The sequence below is a fragment of the Hyaena hyaena genome, unplaced genomic scaffold, assembly GCF_003009895.1.
Source record: "Hyaena hyaena isolate Hyena2069 unplaced genomic scaffold, ASM300989v1 scaffold_971, whole genome shotgun sequence".
Classification (NCBI taxonomy): Eukaryota; Metazoa; Chordata; class Mammalia; order Carnivora; family Hyaenidae; genus Hyaena; species Hyaena hyaena.
Window position 1 is genome coordinate 507,761 of NW_024081604.1, and position 20,707 is coordinate 528,467.

The following is a 20,707-nucleotide window of genomic DNA, read 5'->3' on the forward strand; positions in this document are numbered from 1 at the left end:
TAGCTTTCCCCAGTAATGTATTTATTGGAGGAATAAAGAATTGATGGGGAAGTTTTTAGCCAGTTCAAAGAAACCCCTTCTATTAGTCTCTCAAATTAGTTTTTTTCTTGTCTGTTTCTCTCATATACACACAGTGTATAAATTTTTTCCTAGTATGTGTAGCAGGTTTTTTAAAAAAAATAAATTGTTGGTATCACTTATCGATAATCATTACAGAGAGTGAGAGAAATGAACATCTTTGAGTCTTTAACACTTCTCAGGAGTTAGTGGTAAGTCCACGCTCATACATTTTTAAACCAAATTAGCCAGGTCTTTGAGTCCAATCTATTGGGGTTTTTTTCTTTATTAAAGCATTGAAGTATCAGTTACTCCAATGCTATAATGAATCAAGCAACACTGGAAATTGAATCCCCAAAGCAGTGCACCTTTAGTCTGTTCAGCAGATATTAAGACATTCCGTGAGCTATCATCATAAATTTTCAACAGTTTGGTACACCGTTTACTATTTCAGCAACTCTTAGGGAAATACCCCGAGATAATTTACTGAGTGGGTGCATCAGTTTCCTAAAAGACATTTGGAATATTTCATAGTTTGACCCCCGGGAAACTCTAGCAAAGGAAAGGGCCAGAAAACTTAAAGAAATAAATAGGTTAAGGACAAATGGGTCTAGGCTTTGGCACTGCGCCAGAGCTTCATTTCAAAGCTGCAGTTCTTCCTCATTTTTTTTTTTTTTTTACCAAGGAGCACGAGTTTCTTTCTTATTTAAAGCCTCCCAAGTAAGTTAAGAGTGTCACTGAAGAACAACTCGAAAGTTCAAAATATCTCGAAATCTTTTCGACTTCCAGGGTTTTTTTGTTTTTGTTTTTTTAACATCCCATCGTATATAGATGAAGCGAATGGTTGGTTAATGGGGACTGTTGCCCTCCCTGCAATCCATCACTTCATCCTGGGGGCTGACTTCTGGACCCCGCAAAGAGTCTCCCCTCCACCGAATAACAGATGGCAAGCGCCAGTCCTTTTCCGAGAGCTCTTCTGAGTCATCATGGCTCCGGGATTTCAGAACCTGTGGAAAAATTCACGGCGGCTCTCGCGTCGTCGTCCATTCCCCGTCAGTATCCGGCGCGCGTCTGCGGGGCTTCCGGGAGCAGCGCTTTCGCGGGTGACTTGCTTGCGGCGCAACAGTGTGGAAAGCCTCGGGCACCTGGTGACGCCCGTGTCTGCGGGCCTCGCAGTCGTCCTCGTCGGCTCTTCAGCCTTCCGGGCTTCCGTTACAGCGTCCGTGTGCCCCACGCCTTACAGTAAGGGCTTCCGGGGCGCTCCTTTAAGGTCAGTGGGGAGGACGGATCAGCCGCCTCCCTCGCAAATGCCAGTGGCCGCCGCCTGCCACTCTGCCACCGGCGTCTTTCCTGGGAGGTTTCGCAGGCACCAGGGATCACTGGAGACTTTACAGGCCACTTTTTTGCCAGAAAACTCTGAAAAGTAAGCAACACCTGGGAGCTTCATATTCAGCTCCTACGTCTCTCTGGAAGTCCGCTTGCACACGGTGAGTGTGAGGACCGGATCCAGAGAAGAAGACAAAAGGGAAAGAAAAAAAAGTTATTCACGGTCCGCTTCTCCTCCCCCACGCTGAGTCAAGTCTCCCGGAAGGCTTTCAGGCTTTCCGCCACTCCACATTTGTAGCCTTCCCTGAACTAAGCTGGGGGTGGGGCACAGGGGAGAAAAGAAATGTCCTGGTGGGCGGCTGGGTGGACCCGCCATCAATCTCCAGCCGCTGCGCGCAGGTACCGGACGACGTCGCGGTGGCCCCGCTCCTCAGCCAGGTCCACGGGCAGGCGGCCCCAGGCATCGCGCACATCCAGCCTCGCCCCGGCCCGGTGCAGCACCACCAGCGTGTCCAGGAACCCCTCCCGGGCGGCGTCGTGCACAGGTCGGGTGAGGGTGGCGGGATCGGCGCAGTTGGGGTCCGCGCCGTGGAGCAGGAGCAGCTCGGCCACGCGAGTGCTGCCCATCATCATGACCTGCGGGAGAGAGCAGAGGGGTCAGGGCGGCAGTGGAAGCGGCGAGACGCAGGCCTGGCCACCACAGGTAGAACCATTTCAAAGAAAATATCTATTCATGAAGTTTCTACCTAACACAAAGGCGCTACGAACCTCGGGTGAGTCTGGTTACGCTTAGCTTGCTGATGCACTCACCGCCCCCTACCCCCCTGCCCCGTTGTACTTTTTACTCAGCCCTAATTGAGTTCCATTTCATTTTTCAAACAAGTAGAGACGAGAGAGCTGATAATAAAGCGCTAATTGTCGTTGTGCGGAAAAAGAAAATTTTGATTTTCGTTGGAACATGGGAGTCTATTTTGTTAAATGATTTATGGGCAGAGTTAAGTGTAGAAGCCTTTAAAGTCTTAAATTATTTCCCTTGATGTCTTTCCTACCCCAGCCATAATCCACCTCTACAAATATTTATTAGGGAGTCAGCTGATATTTTTAGGAGGTAGAGTCATGCTAATTTAGAGGGGAAATAATGCTTTAAGTTGTTTAGTTGTCCTAGTAAAGCCCCTGTCTGAGGTTTTTACTTTTCACTGGCCTGCACGTCTGTGGTCATAAACTGAATATGGTCTGATAATTTGGGTCAATTTGGAGATAGAGAGAAAAAAGAAAATAAAATGATGAAAACAATTTTTTTAAACAAATGATTTACCAGTTTTAATATTTTAAGTTAACGTTATGGGTAAGGTATAAAGTTTAAAGGGTAATATACTTAATGTAACATAAGCATGTAAAATAAACACTATATTTACACTGTACAGGATTTTATAATGTAATAGGATTTTATAATGTTAGATGGTAAATAATTTGCTATATAAAAAGCTTGGATGTTAGTCAAATCAGAGCAATGCATAACTTAGAAAAAAGATGTTTTTAGAGCAATAATCCTGTAGCAGCCATTTGTGTATATGTACATTATGCAAGCATTTACTTTCTTATATGTTACCAATAAAACAGTTTTTTATAACTAAATATCCAAAATGGAGTTATTTGTTCTCGCAAGTTCATGTATTTTAAAATGTACCATGTAATGGAAAGATACTTGCTACAAGCATGCTTTTGTAATCCATTCTGTATGATAATTAAACAAAAATCTATAGAAGCACTTTTATTCTTATGTAATAGTCAGACACTTCTGACATAAAAGGAATTAAGTACTTTTTTTGTTTCATGAATATTAGAAGCATCCATTTCCTCCCTTAACAACCATGATATGTATTTCATACATAGAGGGGAAAAAAGTGGTTTTTGTTATCTCAGAAAATGGTGAATTAAAACTAGAATTAAAATCTTTTTACAATTATTAATATTATTTGAAGTCCAAGAACTACTTTACAATATTTTTGCTGCTTCTTATAACACTTATTCTAAGAATGCAAAAGGAACGAACACATATTTTCTTTAAAAGTCTATACAGTTAACAAGATTCCTTAATAATAGTTTGGTTCTAGAATGTGATATTGAGATGAATACTAATTGTGACCATTATAGTCAACAATAAAGCACAAAATATTACCTTGGGTTTTAAAGAAATTTAAAAAATATGTATGTATTCCTTAAAGCAGGATTAATAAACATAATGAACAAAAGGGTTTTGTCAATGAAGAGGATAATTATTTATGTAGACCCTCTGCCAATTAAAAAGGACCCAACAGTTGCTACGAGCATGCTTTTGTAATCCAATCATTCTGTATGATAATTAAACAAAAATCTATAGAAGCATTTTTTTCCTTATGTAATAGTCAGACACTCTGACATAAAAGGAATTACTTTGGTGGAGGAATGCTGATTTATCTCTTTGTATTCAATTTGCCTCTATGAGAAAAAAACACAAAGAATTTTATATCAACCTGGAAGTTCACGGTGAATTTTTTCATATACTGGTATTCTGCATGATTCCTGAAATTTAATACGGATTGTGTAACTTGTAATTTAATTATCTATCATTGAAAGTTGATCGATATTTGTTTAAAGACAAACAGACAAAAGTTTTTCTCCCCAAATAACCTCTCCTTTTCTTCCTAATTGAATCTATCCCTTGTATCTGTGATCATGAGACGGAAGAGGGAATACTGGCATTTTTTCCACCACTAAAAAGAAAACCAAACTGAAGTAATGTTTTTTTCCAATCCCGTTCTTTAGGATCTTTGGTGCGGGAGAACCTGTTTTACACCTAGGCTCCACACCTCCAGGAAGAGAGAAAAGGGATGTCGGTGAAGTTCTCTGTCCCAGCCGCGTCCCACGGAGGCCGCTCCCCTGCACTCATGCGCCCCCTGTCGGCGAGGCCCCAGGGCCCCAGCTAACCTGGATCGCGCGCCTCCCGAAGCGGTTGACTCCGTTCGGATCCGCACCGGCTTCCAAGAGCTGCTGCACAGTGTCTACTTGCCCCCGCGCGGAGGCGTTTGCCAGGCCCGCGCCGTCGCCGCCACCACGGAGCATGTCCTTGTCCTCCTCGCGCATTTCGCAGTCCGCAGACGCAGACTGGCCCGGATAATCCACCGCTGGCCGTGAGCTTCGCCACACTCCTCCCTTCTTCCCCCACCTCGCCCTGGCGCACTCTCCCCTACGTGGAAGGGCTCAGGTCAGCTTCAGCTCTCTTTCGCTGTGCTTCTGTGGCGTAGGAGGTCCGTGCAATGGCCGAGCCACTCGAAGCTAAAGCGGGCTTTTTCCAGCTCGTTCCCGGGAAAAACCGCTTCGCCTGGCTGCAGCGGTCCGCCTAGGTGGAGAGCCTGCAGGGAATGAATCCGTTTCCAGCTGGGAGGCCGGACAGGGTATTCCCCACCCCCTTAGGCTCCGCCCCCTGCCCGTCTGTCCGGCCCGGGCACGTCCCTACTTTGCTGGCTGGGAGGACCGGCCCTCCTATGACGTTACAGCTGAGGAGGTAGGGGCGGGGGTGGCGGTGGGGGGTGGGAAGCCAGTCAGATAGTGCTGGGACGCATGCGTCAGGCACCAAGCGCGGACAGCCTGTTGTCCTGTTCGCCTAGTGTCCTGCAAGGCCTTAGCTAAGGTTTTGGAAACTTTGAATCAGTGCGCTCAGCTCCTAATCCGCTTCCTCCAGCAGGCGGAGCAGAGGATTTCTATTGCTCAGTCCCGTGCCAGCTGCTTTCACTTTGGAGACGTTAGTCGCTCCTTGTGTAATTGAATGGCTGGCTAAGAAAAAGGCATTTAAAATAACTTCGGCTCTCCTAAGATTTCTGAAAGTGACAGCTTTGCACCTGTCATGCAGGTTAAATTCATCCCAGGCAGTACTTGAACTTCACTAGCTTTACATCTTGCACCAATCTTAGCAATTTTCTTTTGGGTGTGTCTTCCTATTTGAATCTGTCAAAAATCAGCCAATGAAAAATCCTGAGAATCCTGTTTTGAATGTGATTTTCTTTTCATCTTTGAATAATGGATACACAGACACACACACACACACACACACACACAGCTCCAAAAAGCAAACCGAGTTTAAGATTGACAATGGCAAAGTGGTGCACGTGAGACATTAAAAAATATATATATATTTTAAGAATCTGAAATTCCAGTTTCATCATATTTGAACAGTATTATTTTTGTTTGCACTCGTACCTATTTAAGCCCACTTCGCAAGTATTTGATTTTTATTTATCATGAGCAATAAAGGAAATTTATGCAGTAATAATGAAACATAATAAAACAGGGGTGTGGTGCTGGGCCTGTCATTAAACAGGCTGAACCTGTCATTAAATCCTCTTCTGAAGATTTAAAGGCCAGTTGCTTTTCTTTTCTTCCCCATCTTAGTAGGTGAGTTTGAATTAACATATGCATTGCTCTAAAGATTTAAGAAATTACAGCTGATGTTCAGTTGTAATAGGAAGAGAACACAAGTTATGTATCTGTTGTCTGAAAGCTTTGGTGAGGAACCACGTTACACTGAGCTTTTCCTAATATGGAACAGTTCTTATTTACAAGATCTTTTTATTTATTTATTTATTTATTTTGGTTCAGAGGAAGGCAGTTTTTAAGGGAAGGCAATTGCTTGCTTACTCACAAATGAGAGTTTGTTTCACATGTTTCTTCTAGCATACCTTAGCTTGGCTTCCCTTCCCCCCAATCCATTGTAGAGTAAAGAAGAGCTCTTTAAAGACAGGGGAGCCCACGGAAGTGGTAGTTAGGGATGAAGATCTACTAATTGAGACAAAGCTGAAATCCACCTGGATAGAGAAGGGGAGGGGACAGCATTAATAACCATTTTCCCCTCTCTTATCCAACCCCCATTTCTTAGTTTTCAGTCTCTTAATTTCTCTATCTTTTCCGCTTATTTGAACCTCCACACTTACCTGAAAAAGAAAAGTTCTTTTATTTGTTGATGGTGACTCCATTCCTTGGTCTGGCCAGAGGAATAGAAGTCTACTTCTGGATGAAAAAGCATAGATGAGCTTTTTCCCCCGCCAGTCTTTAGGGCCAGTCCCCACCCACAGTGTACTGGGGATTACAGATGTGTAGGTAGAATGGGAGAAGGAAGAGGAAATATGGACAGTGGGAAGTCAGAGTTTTTTCATAGTCACTCTGAGGAGCTGAGTCATCAGTTTCATATAGGTGGATGTGCTAGCAAATGTCTTCATCAGAATAGCCTAGCTACCCTGAAATTTAGTGCACAGCGAAAGGTAACAAGGCAGGTTGCCTTTTAAAGGAGTGTCAGATGTTTTCTCTAATGGATCCAGTAATTAGTTCAACAAAATTTAGCTCAGGGTATCCTATACTCCAGGAGTCCACAATTGAATAAGATATGGGTGCTAGATTTTAAGAAAGTCTCCCTGGTGGCGCTCAAAAGTAACAGAGTTTCAATTTAATGTGATTACTTCACTATGGATGTATACATAGGATATTTTGGGAGTAAGAAGTTGGGGGGGCTTAACTCAAGATGGAGATGCAGGGGATTTCTTAGAGGCATTGCCAGATGAAGAGTCTTTAGAGAATGCATCAGAAATTGTTTCCTGTGTTCTAGCTTTGAGCTTTGGATTTCTCTGAAAATTAACACAAAAAGGGTAGAAAAAGATGGCATGGCCAGTTGAGTCACCTTCTTAAGTGGTAAGCATGGCCAAAGTGAAAAATAAAAACTATTTAAAGTTGATAGGAAGATTGGAGAAAATTGTTTTTAGTCGAAGGGGACATAGATAAAGAGTGGTTAGATAGGGAAAAAGCCAATTAGCGGAATGACAGAATCTTCAGCGAGGCAGCTTTGTGAGATTCACCAAGTAAGTTGACAGGAAAAGAATTTTGGACGGGGGAAATGTTGCCAGCGATGCCTACGATTGCTAGCACCACGGACAGCGCTTTCCTAGTAAGCGTGTGTGGGTGGTCCTCACCCACTCCATAGTGAGAATTGCTGAGATTCACACTTGATCTTTCAAACCCTTTGTCTCCCCTGAAATTCAAAGAAAGCCACATGGAAACTTCATGAACTTCTTTACAAAACATCTTTACAATGAACTACTCAATCTGGTTTCCAAATATTACTGGATTATCTAATATTCTCTATGTAAAGAACATTAAGTATCCTCTATATTTAAAAGAAGAGAGGAGAAATCACAATGTTTGCCCTGTTCCACGTGCTTTACAAGAATTATTTCATTTACCTCTTGTAAAACCCCTATGCAAAATGCATTAGTTTCTCAATTTTACAGGCAAGACAAAAGGCTCAGGGAAAGTAACTTGGATACTAGCTAAGTGTTTTTGGAGGTAGGGCCTGACCTGTGTGGCTTCAGAGACTGTATCCATAACACTACATAGTGTTTTTAGCAGCTGTCATGGTAGGCTTAACTGGGAAAAAAAAGTGCAATTAACTGACTTATAATTATTTTCCAGTCTACATTGTGTTTTCCAGATGGTTCACCTCACAGCACACTCTTAATAGACTTCAAAGATGACATTTCACATGTAATACAATAGCACATTTGTCTTGGACAATAGGGTGAGATAATGAAGCATTTTACCTTTCCCCAAAATCCAGCTGTCTCTAGGATGAAACACAACCTATTGTTAATGCTTTAAACACATTTAGGAGATGAAGTGGATGGGAACATAGTGGGCAGCTGAAACTTAGAATTGTCACAGCTATGCCATTTAATAGGGTGGATAGTTTAAAAGTGAGAAAAGAGAAAGTAAATGGTAAATTGACATAGAATTTCAGAGGTAAATAGAAGGGAATAAGTAGAATCAGTTTCAATATTATAAATAATGTAAGTTTCTAGTGATAATGTTTATATTCTAGTTGGTGAAACTATATATGAATTCACTATGAAGGTGTAGATAGAATTGGTTGAGTGACAAAGAGAGAGAGATAGTAACATAACTTTGCATATGGTTGGATCCAAGCTTTCTAAGTGGAGGGAGAAGGGAATTCAAAATCATTTTGGGGGCTTTTTCAAACTATATATGACCCACCTCCCATCAGGAGGCTTGATTCTCTCCATTTCATCAGTTGAGATTTGTGCTTCAGGATTCATAGTATATCTCTTTCTATAATCCCATATATATTTCTTAACTTTTATTGAACAGTGGACATTTTAGCATCTGTATTAATTTTCCAAGGCTGCCATAGAAAAGTGCCACAGATTAGTTGGCTTAAACAATAGAAATTTATTTTCTCGCAGTTTTGGTCTCTCCTGAGGCATCTCTCCTTGCCTTGGAGGTGGTCACATTCCTGCTGCTTTTTCACATAGTCATCCTGTGCACACGTAAGCTCCTGGTCATCTCTTTTGTGTATTTGAATTCCCTCTTCTTATAAAGACACCAGTCAGATTGGATTAAGACCTAGCCCAAAAGCCTCATTTTAACTTACTCACTTCTTTAAATGCCCTGTCTACTGACATAGTCACAGTCTGAGATAGTGGGGGTTAAAGATTTAGCAATGAATTTTGGAGGGACACAATTCAGTCCATAATGGAATCTTTCTCAATTTTTACACATATCATTTTTGTTAATAATTTATTTATTTGAATAATGTTGAAAATAATATCAACACATTGAAATTTGTTGATATTGATACCAGTCTCTTGTGTCTCTTTTATTATTTATTTATTTATTGGATGATTTTATTTTATTTTATTTCTTAAAACGTTAATTTATTTATTTTGAGAGGGGTAAGGACAGGAAGGGCAGGAAGAGAAAGGGAGAGAGAATCCCAACCAGGGTCTGTGCTGTAAGTGCAGGGCTTGATCTCATGATCTCTTGAACAATGAGATAATGACCTGAGTGGAAATCAAGGGTAGGGTGCTTAACTGACTGAGCCATCCAGACTCCCCACGATTTTATTTTTAAGTAATCTCTACACCCAACATGGGGTCAGACTCACAACCCAGATATCGAAAGTCTCGTGCTTTTTTTACTAACTGAACCAGACTGGCACCCCAACTTTTAATCTTTTAATCTATAGATTCCCTTCTTCATTCCTTTTGTTTTTCTTTTCAATTTATTTGTTGCAGGAACTGGGTTGCTAGTTCTGTAGTTTTCTGAAGTCTGAACTTTGCAGAATGCTTCTTCATGATGACGTTTAACATTTTTCTCTGTCACCTATTTTTTTTTTTTTTTTTTGGTAACTTAGTATTTAGATCCAGAGTCTGGATGTGATTCAGGTTTGATATTTTGGCAAAAATACTTTATAAGTATCATATACCTCTACCAAAAGGCATATAATCTGCTTCTTTGTCTGTAACAGCCATTGATAATTATTTCTTTAATCTATTATTTCCTTAGGGGTTGCAAAATGGTGGCATTCTAATTCTACCTTCCCTTCGTTATTTACTAGCTGAAATATTTCTGTAAAGAGAAAGCTTTCTTTGTTACCTACCTGTTTGCCCTCAGGTACATACACAAAAGACAAGATGAGCACTTTATTTTCAAATGTTTTAAAAGTTTTAAAAATAATGATTTGCGCTTTCAGCATCTTCCAAAGGTGACTGATGATTTTTGAATTATTATGAACTTGTGGATTTGAACTTAATTGATGTGTTTTAATGCACTATAATTATCATTCCTATTGATGCTCAATCCCTGTCTTTGGCTAGTGAGAGCCTTGGCAAGTTGGTTCCTGAGTCTTTTTCACGTGACTCCAGCAGTCTTTGACAGAATCCTTGATTCCTAATGTGACGATGTATTCCAGTTTTTTAAGTGTTTGTTTATCTTTGAGGGGAAGGGGCAGAGAGAGAGGGGACAGAGCATCTGAAGCAGACTCCGCAATGACAGCAGAGAGCCCAATGTGGAGCTGGAACCCACAAACCACAAGATCATGACCTGAACCAAAGTCAGACGCTTAACCTACTAAGCCACCCAGGCACCCCATTCCAGTTTTATCTTGTATATTTCACATGCTATGTATAGTATCAACCATTTCTGAAAGCAGCACTGATTCTTTTAAGTGGGGAATGGTGTTTTAAAAGCACAACCTTGGTACTGGAGACCTTATTCCTACCCAGTTAGCCATTATATTTCTAGGCCTTCATGTTTACATATAAAACATAATTAGCTTCTTTGCTCAGAATATTTACACATATTTTCACCTACATGAATGTCCAGGGGGTTGTTGAAAATGCAGTGGTTTGGGCCTTTTGGCCTATGTTTGAGCCAAGTCAAAAAATGCCACTGAAAAACATCCAAAATACCCCATAGGATGACCCACTTAGAAAAATCACTGATTGGGGCACCAGGGTGGCTCAGTCGGTTAAGTATCTGACTTCAGCTCGGGTCATGATCTCGTGGTTTGTGAGTTTGAGCCCTGTGTGGGGCTCTGTGCTGATAGCTCAGAGCCTGGAGCCTGCTTCGGATTCTGTGTCTCCTCCCTCTCTTTCTGGCCCTCCCCTGCTCACACTGTTTCTCTCTGCCTCTCAAAAATGAATAAACGTTAAAATCGTTTTTTTTTTAAAGAAAAATCACTGATTTAAATGACACATGGATAGAAAGAGATGAGATAAAAGGGGTGATTTAATTATAAAATCAGAAAAAATTCTGCCTGTATGAAGTTCTACCTTCCTTCCATCCTTCTCCCCCACCCCAGCTAACTGAATAAGACTTCTATGTGCTAGGTAAGTTTGAACTTCTTCTGTGTGCACAAGAGGGAATACTGCACTCAGTTCAGGCATAAAATAGTTTATTTCCTCATTTTATCAACTTTTATCTTCCCACTGAAATTTTTTTTTTAAGTTATTTATTTGTTTGTTTGTTTTGAGAGAGAGAGAGAGGAGTAGGGGAGGGGCAGAGAGAGAGAGGGAGAAGGAAAGAATCCCAAACAGGCTCCACCATCTGCTGAGCCCAACACGGCCCAATGTCACGAACCATGAGATCATGACCTAGGCTGAAATCAAGAGTTGGATTCTCAATCGATTGAGCCACCCAGGCACCCCGAAGCTTGTTCTTGAATAAAGTTATCCTAGATTATTTAATCGTGGCAGAGGCCTCACTTAAAAACATTAGGCCAATCTTGGCTCGTGTACCTTATAAAACCAGTAATGTATAGTTCTTATTTGCCAGAATTTCACAATGAATAGCATAGCTAACTTATTAAGTTAATGGATTATACTGATATACTGGTATATCTTTAGCTTATAGGTATTTGTAAAAACAAAAGAGCCTTCTCAAGTTGAAGAGCAAGTTGAACAATCACATGCAAAGGGGGACTGCAGCAGTGTCCAAACTTTAGCTATTGCTGATGTGACTTTATGCTAAAGTTAGAACATGTTGAATAACTCAGTGACATAGTCAGTAATTATTTTTGCAACAACGTTGTGTGTCCAGACTTCTCTATCTCTCTCTCTCATTTTGGAGGTCTAATATTAATGTTGCAATCTAGTGCATCTCACAGTGCATTGTTACTACTGTTGTAGATGGAATAGTGAAGGGGGAGTGAGAGGTTGAGTTAGTTAAAAACATTTTCTCAAAATAGAGAGAGATGCAGGTGCTTCATATTTTGAAAATATGCTGAAAAAGATACAAATTGAGAATTGTACTTTATCTTAATTTTCTTTTGAAGATTGCTATTCAGCATACATTACACATTTAATTTGCTTTTCTCTCTCAGAAATGTGTTTTTTTTTCTGAACTAGGATGAATACTCCTTTATTAGAGATCATTGATACATTTCTGGTAAAGCATATTTTCTTTCCATGGGCTCTTGCATAAACCCATTCTATAAAATTTAGTGATTTTTGAGAGTGTTTTTTAATTTTAGGAGGCGTCTTTGTTAAAAAAAAGATGTATATTACATGCACAAACACATATACACAGAGCAGAATCAATTGGCTTGAAGATTTGATTAATCTAATATGCTGTGGATCCAGTCCTACATTCAACCTTTCATCATTATGAGCCATTGTGAATTAGAATCTGAATTTTTTTCTCATCTGAAATTGTTGCTTTTGTGTAGATATAATCACACACCCCAAACACAGTCAAATAATTGGCTTCTGCATGGCCAGAGAAACTGCATAATCAGAAGTTAAGATCCTTGGAAGAGGAATGTTATCTCTATTTCCATTGGCTCTTCAATCTTCTATAATCTGACTTTCATACAGAATTAGTAACCAATTTCACACAAAATCAAGTAACTGATTGCCAAGATGGCTTTCTTGCTGCTAAATCCAGTAATTTCAGCCATTATCTCCTTGCAGTTTCTTCAGGCCTGCTGAACCCCCCTTTTTTTCCCCTGCTGTTTTTTCACTTTCTTGCCTCTCATGAAGCCATCCTCTCATACATTACTGATGGCATATGCCATGTATGATATAAATAATACCAGCATTGTTACATGTTCCTAATAATATGTTCTTTTTTTAAAATATAATTTATTGTCAAGTTAGCTAACATACAGTGTACACAGTGTGTTCTTAGCTTCAGGAGTAGATTCCCGTGATTCATCGCTTATATACAACACCCAGTGCTCATCCCCATAAGTGTCCTCCTCAATGCTCATCACCCATTCCTACCCCTACATCAACCCTCAGTTTGTTCTATTTAAGAGTCTCTTATGGTTTTCCTCCCTCTCAGTTTGTAACTATTATTTTTTCCCCTTCCCTTTCCCCATGGTCTTCTGTTAACCTTCTTAACTCCACATATGAGTGAAAACATATATCTGTCTTTCTCTGGCTGACTTATTTCACTTAGCATAATACCCTCCAGGTCCATCCATATTGTTGCCAATGGCAAGATTTCATTCTTATTGCTGAGTAGCATTCCATTGTATATATAAACCACATCTTTATCCATTCATTAGTTGTTGGACATTTGGGCTCTTTCCATAATTTGGCTATTGTTGATAGCACTGCTATAAACATTGGGGTACATGTGCCTCTACAGGAATGTACAGCATTCCTGTATCCTTTGGATAAATTCCTAGTAGTGCTATTGCTGGCTTGAAGGGTAATTCTATTTTTAATTTTTGACAAACCTCCACACTTTTCCAGAGTGGCCACACCAATTTGCATTCCCACCAGCAGTGCAAGAGGGTTCCCGTTTCTCCACATCCTTTCCTAACATCCGTTGTTTCCTGAGTTGTTAATTTTAGCGACTCTGACTCTTGTGAGGTGGTATCTCAATGTGACTAAAAATACATTCTTAATCTGCATTTAGCTCATCCATGTTTCTGGTGACAATGCTAAAATAAGATCATATTATTATTACTATTAGCTAGTAAAATACTTATCCATTAAACAATTGGATATTGAGCTCCTTCTAAATATCAGATACTATCTGATAGGTACATGTGATGAGTAAGTCAGAAACTATCAATTACAAAACATAGTAACTGCCATAGAAATAAAGTCCTGGATGCTATGTGAACGCATAGTGAGGGGTCTGATCTAGTCTGGTATGGTCAAAGGTTTCAAGGGAGTTGAGAGCTGCAGGATTATGTTGGTGTTAACCAATCAAAGGTATGGGGCAGTGGTTGCAAGGAGGAACATTCCAGGTTGAAGAAACTGCATGTGGCAAGCTCTGAGGTAGGAGAAAGCATGGCCATACTAAAGGAATTATGGTTGGAGCATAGGGATAGAGTATGGCTGGCTATAGTTGGAGAAATAAGCACTACAAAATCTTGTAGGACTGTATAGCCCATTTTAAACATTTTTATCTTTATCTTAAAAAAAGAGAGAAGCTGGGGCACCTGGGTGGCTCAGTTGGTTGAGCGTCAGACTTTGGCTCAGGCCATGATCTTGCGGTTCATGAGTTTGAGCCCCATGTCAGGCTCTGTGCTGAGAACTCAGAGCCTGGAGTCTGCCTCAGATTCTGTGTCTCCCTCTCTCTCTCTGCCTCTCCCCTGCTGGCTCTGTCTTTCTCTCTCTCTCAAAAAATAAATAAACGTTAAAAAAGTATTAAAGAAAGAGAGAAGCCATTGATGGTTTAAGCAGAGAAGTGATATCATCAGGTCTTCAAACATTTAAAAATCACTTTACATTGTTTACAGCAGCACTATTGACAATAGCCAAAGTATAGAAAGAGCCCAAATGTTTATCGATGGATGAATAGATAAAGATGTGATGTGTATATATACAATGGAGTATTACTCAGCAATAAAAAAGAATGAAATCTTGCCATTTGCAACTATTTGGATGGAACTAGAGGGTATTACGCTAAGTGAAATTAGTCAGAGAAAAGCAAAAATCATATGACTTCACTCATATGAGAACTTGTAGATACAAAACAGATGAACATAAGGGAAGAGAAGCAGAAACAATATCAAAATAGGGAGGGGAACAAAACATAAATAGACTCTTAAATATGGAGAACAAACAGAGAGTTGCTAGAGGGATTGTAGAAGGGGGGATGGGCTAAATGAGTAAGGGGCATTAAGGAATCTACTCCTGAAATCATTGTTACACTATATGCTAAGTACCTTGGATGTAAATTAAAAATAAATTAATTTAAAAAGTTTTTTTAAGAAAGTAAGACAAAAAAAATCACTTTACATGCACTTTGGAGAATGGTTTGGAGGAGAAGCTGGAATGGATACTGGTGGACCGGTAGTTCAGAGGATAGATTATGGTAGTTTAGACCAAAGTATTTGCATCTAAGATGGGAAGAAGGAGAATCCTTTGAGATATATTTAAGAAATAATATCAACAGAGTTTAGCAATAAGCTTGAGATGGCAAATGAGGTAGAAGAAGGTGTTAGGCAGGTTTGTACAACTGGAGAGCTTGATAATTAATTATGGTCACAAAATAGGAAACACTGGATGAGGATGCAGTTTGAGATGAAGGTCATGAGTTCAGGTTCAGAGAGCTTGAACATGAGACATGGTGATATATCAAGATGGAGATGTAATATTGGAAAGATGGGTCTGTAGCTCAGAGAGGAGTGCATATTCCTAATTCAGACTAACTTATACTAATGAAGAAATGAAAATTTCTGGGACAAATTTTAGCGTAGAAGATTAGTTTGATTTTCAATTCTGAAAATTTTCTAGCAAAAAACATTTGATAATATATGTTGATACTGCCTCTTCTGTTTCTTAATTTGGTCAATCATTCTGAAGACATTTCTCATAATCCTTTACATTGTTAATCCTGTTTTATTTTAAAAATTGCAGGTTCATAAGTTTCTTTGATTACTCATATATAAGGACCAGTACCCAAGACATGAACATAATTCATATTCAAACTTAGAATAATCTACTGAAAAAAATTCAGAGAACTACACACACATACACACACACACACACACACACACACACACACACACGCAGAGACCACTAAGAAACAATGCCAGGAGAAGACATTTACTACATAATATTCCTTATAGGAATTTGTTATACGTTTTCTCTCTATATATTCATTCTTAATAAATGAAAAAAAGTGAAGAAAACAATATTATTAGAAAATCACCTAAAAATAACACCTTTTGAAAAACATTTTTAAAGTATTTATTATTGAGAGACAGAGCATGAACAGGGGAGGGGCAGAGAGAGAGGGAGGCACAGAATCTGAAGAAGTCTCCAGGCTCTATGCTCTCAGCACAGAGCCCAACATGGGGCTTGAACTCATAAACCGTTAGATCACGATCTGAGCTGAAGTTGGACACTCAACCAACTGAGCCACCCAGGTGCCCCCAAAATAACACCTTTTCAATGAAGAATTTTTTCATGGCTTTTCTTTTCTCTTACAAGTCTGTGTTGATTATTTCATTCATCTACTAGCCATTTGTCAAATATTTATTGAGCACCTGTTATGTGCCAGGCATTCTTCTAGACCCTTAAGATACATCAGAGACAAAACAGTAGAAGATACCTGTCTTCATGGCTCTTACATTGTAGCATGGGTGGCCATTTCTGTTATAAAGTTAATCATATTACAGACATATCACTTAAAAGAGTGCTTCATGTTTTTATACTACATCATCAAACATACAAGGTCTGACTTATAAGAAATCAATACCCACGTCACACAAGACTTCTAAACTAATTTTTGTTACATGAATGAATCAATGATAAAACCATTTCCTTAACAATCATAAACTGATTGCAAAGTGATTGGTTCATCTGACAGAAACCTTGGGAGAGTTAAAATAAAAGTTTCAAGAAACAGACTTTGGTACCAAAATCAGGCACATTACATTTAGATTTTTAATTTTGCTATTCTCATACTAAATGCATACTCATAATTCAATGCTGAAAAGCTAGACATGGTCATAAACCAAAGCACAGTTGAAATGAAAGTTTAGAAAAATTATCATAAGCCAAGATTTAGTATCATTATGATGACAGCTTCAGAATTTTAGTGTTGACACCCTAGTCTCAAATTGTATTTAATGTGGTCACAAACCTAGGCAGTGTTGAAATGAAAGTTTCAAAACAACGTAAAGAGTTAGGAAAAACGTAATCAATATAAATGCATTATGAGGGGCGCCTGGGTGGCTCAGTCGGTTAAGCGTCCGACTTTCGCTCGGGTCATGATCTCACGGTTCGTGGGTTCGGGCCCCGCGTCGGGCTCTGTGCTGACTGCCAGCTCAGAGCCTGGAGCCTGTTTCAGAGTTTGTATCTCCCTCTCTCTTTGACCCTCCCCTGCTCACGCTCTCTCTCTCTCTCTCTCTCTCTCTCCTAGAAATAAATAAAAAATAAAAATATTAAAAAAAAATAAATGCATTGTATTAATATTCCATGATTTAAATGAGCAAAAAGTTGCTTTTTGTTACAAAATGGATAGTAGATAGTCTGAGTACAGAAAGTAATATTTCCTATATGGGACCATTCCACTTTCTGCAATTCTATTGAATTATAGTGAGCTATAACCCTCACAGTCAGTTTTTTTTAAATAAATTTTTAGGTCTATTTTTCTGGATCTAAAGACATAAAGCTCAAAGCTCTTCTTGAAAGAGAATTAAACACATTTCAGTCACCCTTATCACCTGGAATATCTGGTTTCAGTCAAAACTTACATGTCATTCTGAAAAAAGCAAAAGTAAAGTATTGTCTTCTTTCGAGGAGAGACTGTGCTGTTAAACAGCTCACCGGGTGTTTAGAGCCCATGGGTAGTGCACTTCTTCTTTATGTATAGAATTGTCCTTGGCTAGGAGGTCATACAGGAGAAGTAGTGAGTGCCACATCTCTGCCTGGGAAGGAGCCCTTCCTTACCTTTCTGTTTGTTCCTTTGCCCCTGGGAATGAGTTGGGTGAGAGTTTGGGCCAGTAGGTAGTTGCTTCTATTATTCTGTTTAGTGTATATTTAGTGTCTGGGTATTTGGCACAAGGTGACTCATTCTCTGACCTTGTTTTCAATGCTCTGGTGTGGATGTATTTTCCTACGTTCCAGAGAAAAAAATATTGCAATGCACAAATGTAAAAATGTAAGAAGTAGAAAAGGGGAAGTGTGGGCGTAGTGAGTAGAAGTCCAGTCCTTTTAAACTTTACTGGCAGAGTAACATTAACATGGGCTTTGGAGTTAGATAAACCTGAGTTTAAATTCTAGCTCTGTTACTTTCCAGCTGAGTGATTTTGGCCAAGTTATTTAACCTCTTTAGGTTTCAGTTTCCTTATTTATAAGCTGTAACACGACCTTCCTCATAGGAGAAGTATTAATTGGAATAGTATATGTATATGTGGCATATATATACGGTAAGCCCCTAATAAATTCAAATTATTATTAATACATTGCCAGGAAAGAAAATGCATCAGGGAACAAATGATATAAATGTTGTATTAATACCATGGAAAGGATTCTTTGTGGGCAAAGCACTTAGGACTGGATTTTCAAGTGGTCCTCTCTTTCACCATTGTATTTAGGCTTACTCTGCTGGTAGTAAAGAATGTATCTGGTTTCCTTCTTAAACCAGAGTCATGGAGTGCAGGATTGGATGCATTTGTGGAGCATTTTACATTTTATGCAGTCATTTGTATGTCACCTTCATAATGTGTGCCCCATTCTTAGACCATCTATCATTATCTTCTTAATAGTTTTCTTCAAATTGACTCGCCTTTTACCCAGCTTCTTTGAAGTCTCATTTAAGCAACATCAGCTATAAAGTCATGCATTTTCTGTGCAAGTTATATTTTTCTAATGCACTCTAAAAACAAATATCTTAAAAAAGTTCCACCTCCAGTCCATACACCACCTAGAGACATCGGAAGTACTTCCTGCACTCTGTTACTGCATTTTGGAAAACACTGACACACAGGATATGCTTTGGCCCTCGTAATCATTATGTGAAATGAGCAGAGAAAACATAATTATCCCCATTTCAAAGATGAAGAAATGAGATTCACAGATAAAATCTTACATCCAGTATATTTCCGGAACTGGGCCTGGTACTCATGCTTTCTTCTTATCAACCTACTGCTTCTATACTACTGGCACTTCTAGGGAATGCAAATTTAGAACTAAAATAAACTTTTATCCATTTAGACCTGACTATTTTGAAGTTTTGTGGTAGTCTGAATAGAGATAAGACAGAAAAAAATTAGTAAACAAAGGAAAGGGGAGTAGATTGCCGAGTTGTGGCAGGCAGCCTCTGAGATAGTCCCTGGTTATCTTACCTTCCAGCATTCGTACCTTGTGTAATCCCCTCCACTTGTGAAACTACTTTCTAACCAATAGGATATGGCGGCTTAGAGGGGGTGACACTTCCTTGCTTAGTTTGCAAAGCATTGTGACTTCTGTCTTGCTAGAAGTCTCTCTCTCTCTCTCTCTCTCACTGATTTTGATGAAGTAAGCTGCCACTGGAGGGAGGCCCTCCCACCCTAGGAGAGAAGACCTGAGGGCAGCAGGGAACTGAAGCCCTCAGTTCCACATTCCTCAAGGAACTGAATCCTGCCCACTATCCCATGTGTTAGTTGGGAAGCAGGTCCTTCCCTAGACGAGCCTTCAGATGAGATCCAGACTTGATGGACGCCTTGCCTAGAGTCTTGTGGGAGACTATGAAGCAGAAGACCCAGTTAAGCCATCTCCAGAGCCGTGACCACAAGCATTTTAAGCTATTCATTTTTGGGGAGTGAGTTAATCTGTTATTCAGCAATATATAAGACAAGTCCACAGGACTCATTTCCAGAAGTGATTCAGCAGAAGTGGAACCAAATTATCATTGCTGTGCATGGGCCCCAAGTGTTTGCGGTTCTGATGAACTGTGATATCTAACACTGGAGACAGTTTTTCTTTCTCTCATTTTCCTATTCTTTCTTCCCCTCCTTCTCTCTTTCCCTTCATTTCTCCTACTCTTTCATACTTAAATTTTTTTAAATTTTTATTTATTTATTTTGAGAGAGAGAGAGAGGGATAGAGAGTGTATAGGGGAGGAACAGAGAGAGAGAGGGAGAAAGAGGATCCTAAGCAGGCTCTGCACTGTCAGTGCAGAGTCCCATGCAGGGCTCAAACCCATGAACCATGAGATCATGACCTGAGCTGAAACCAAGAGTCATACGCTTAACCCACTGAGCTACCCAGGCGCCCCCTTCATACTTTTAATTAACAGAGGAGTTGAAAACGTAAAAGTCAGTAGCAACACAAAAGAGAAGGCCTGCATCTGCAAAATGTTATTATTTACATCTTTCCACGATGCTCTGTGCCAGGCTTCATATGTAGGCTTCACAGTGCATATGTAGGAGTTACCTGACAAAGGTTCGGCTGTTGGTATTGTTGAGTCCCCATAGAGTTGATTCAGTGCTGTCCTTTCCATTTTGTTTTCATTTTTCCACTTGTGCCAATGTCTTTAATCTTTTATAGGCTTTGTGTACTCATGTTCTGTGTCTTTTCCTTTGTAGGCCACTTATAGCACTGATCTATCAGTGCCTCTCACTGACTTCGATGTGAAGATGGTTTTTCCTGCAGAAAACTACAGAATTAAAAACATAGAACATAAAGAAATAACATTCATGCTTTACACTGTCTTACAGATTTCCTCCAGTTTTTCTATCCACCACACTACCTGAAAAGATTTTCACTTTTGAGCAGTCTTTGCTTCTATTTGATATGCACGAATAGCTAGAGGGAATTAGGCAAGGACCATTCCAAGTGAGGTTATCTGTATGAAACCTTGAAAATAATTTGTAGCTAGCCTTGATAAATGGGGGAGGGGTGGGGCATGTGAAGGGATAGAGTAGGTGGTGGGGAGGTACATATGGACAAATTTGAATCACAGATTTCTTACTATATGCCAGCAACATTTAATAATAGCAGTCCTAAACACACACACACACACACACACACACACACACACACACAAATGA

The 20,707-nt window shown here is 39.7% G+C and overlaps 1 protein-coding gene and 1 long non-coding RNA gene across 2 annotated transcripts in view; one reads left to right on the forward strand and one right to left on the reverse strand.

The window, feature by feature from the left end:
- CDKN2B (cyclin dependent kinase inhibitor 2B) lies at positions 1–4,747 on the reverse strand. The gene is made up of 2 exons (XM_039221260.1): positions 4,351–4,747; positions 1–2,019 (listed from the first exon to the last, which is right to left on the reverse strand). Exons 1-2 carry the CDS (start codon positions 4,504–4,506, stop codon positions 1,759–1,761), a joined length of 417 nt encoding a protein of 138 aa, XP_039077191.1. The 5' UTR covers positions 4,507–4,747; the 3' UTR covers positions 1–1,758.
- LOC120223239 overlaps positions 4,554–20,707 on the forward strand; it is a 26,313-nt gene continuing 10,159 nt past the window's right edge. The window contains exon 1 of the long non-coding RNA XR_005526244.1: positions 4,554–4,627. This is a non-coding gene — a long non-coding RNA (uncharacterized LOC120223239). The remainder of the gene's footprint in view (positions 4,628–20,707) is intronic.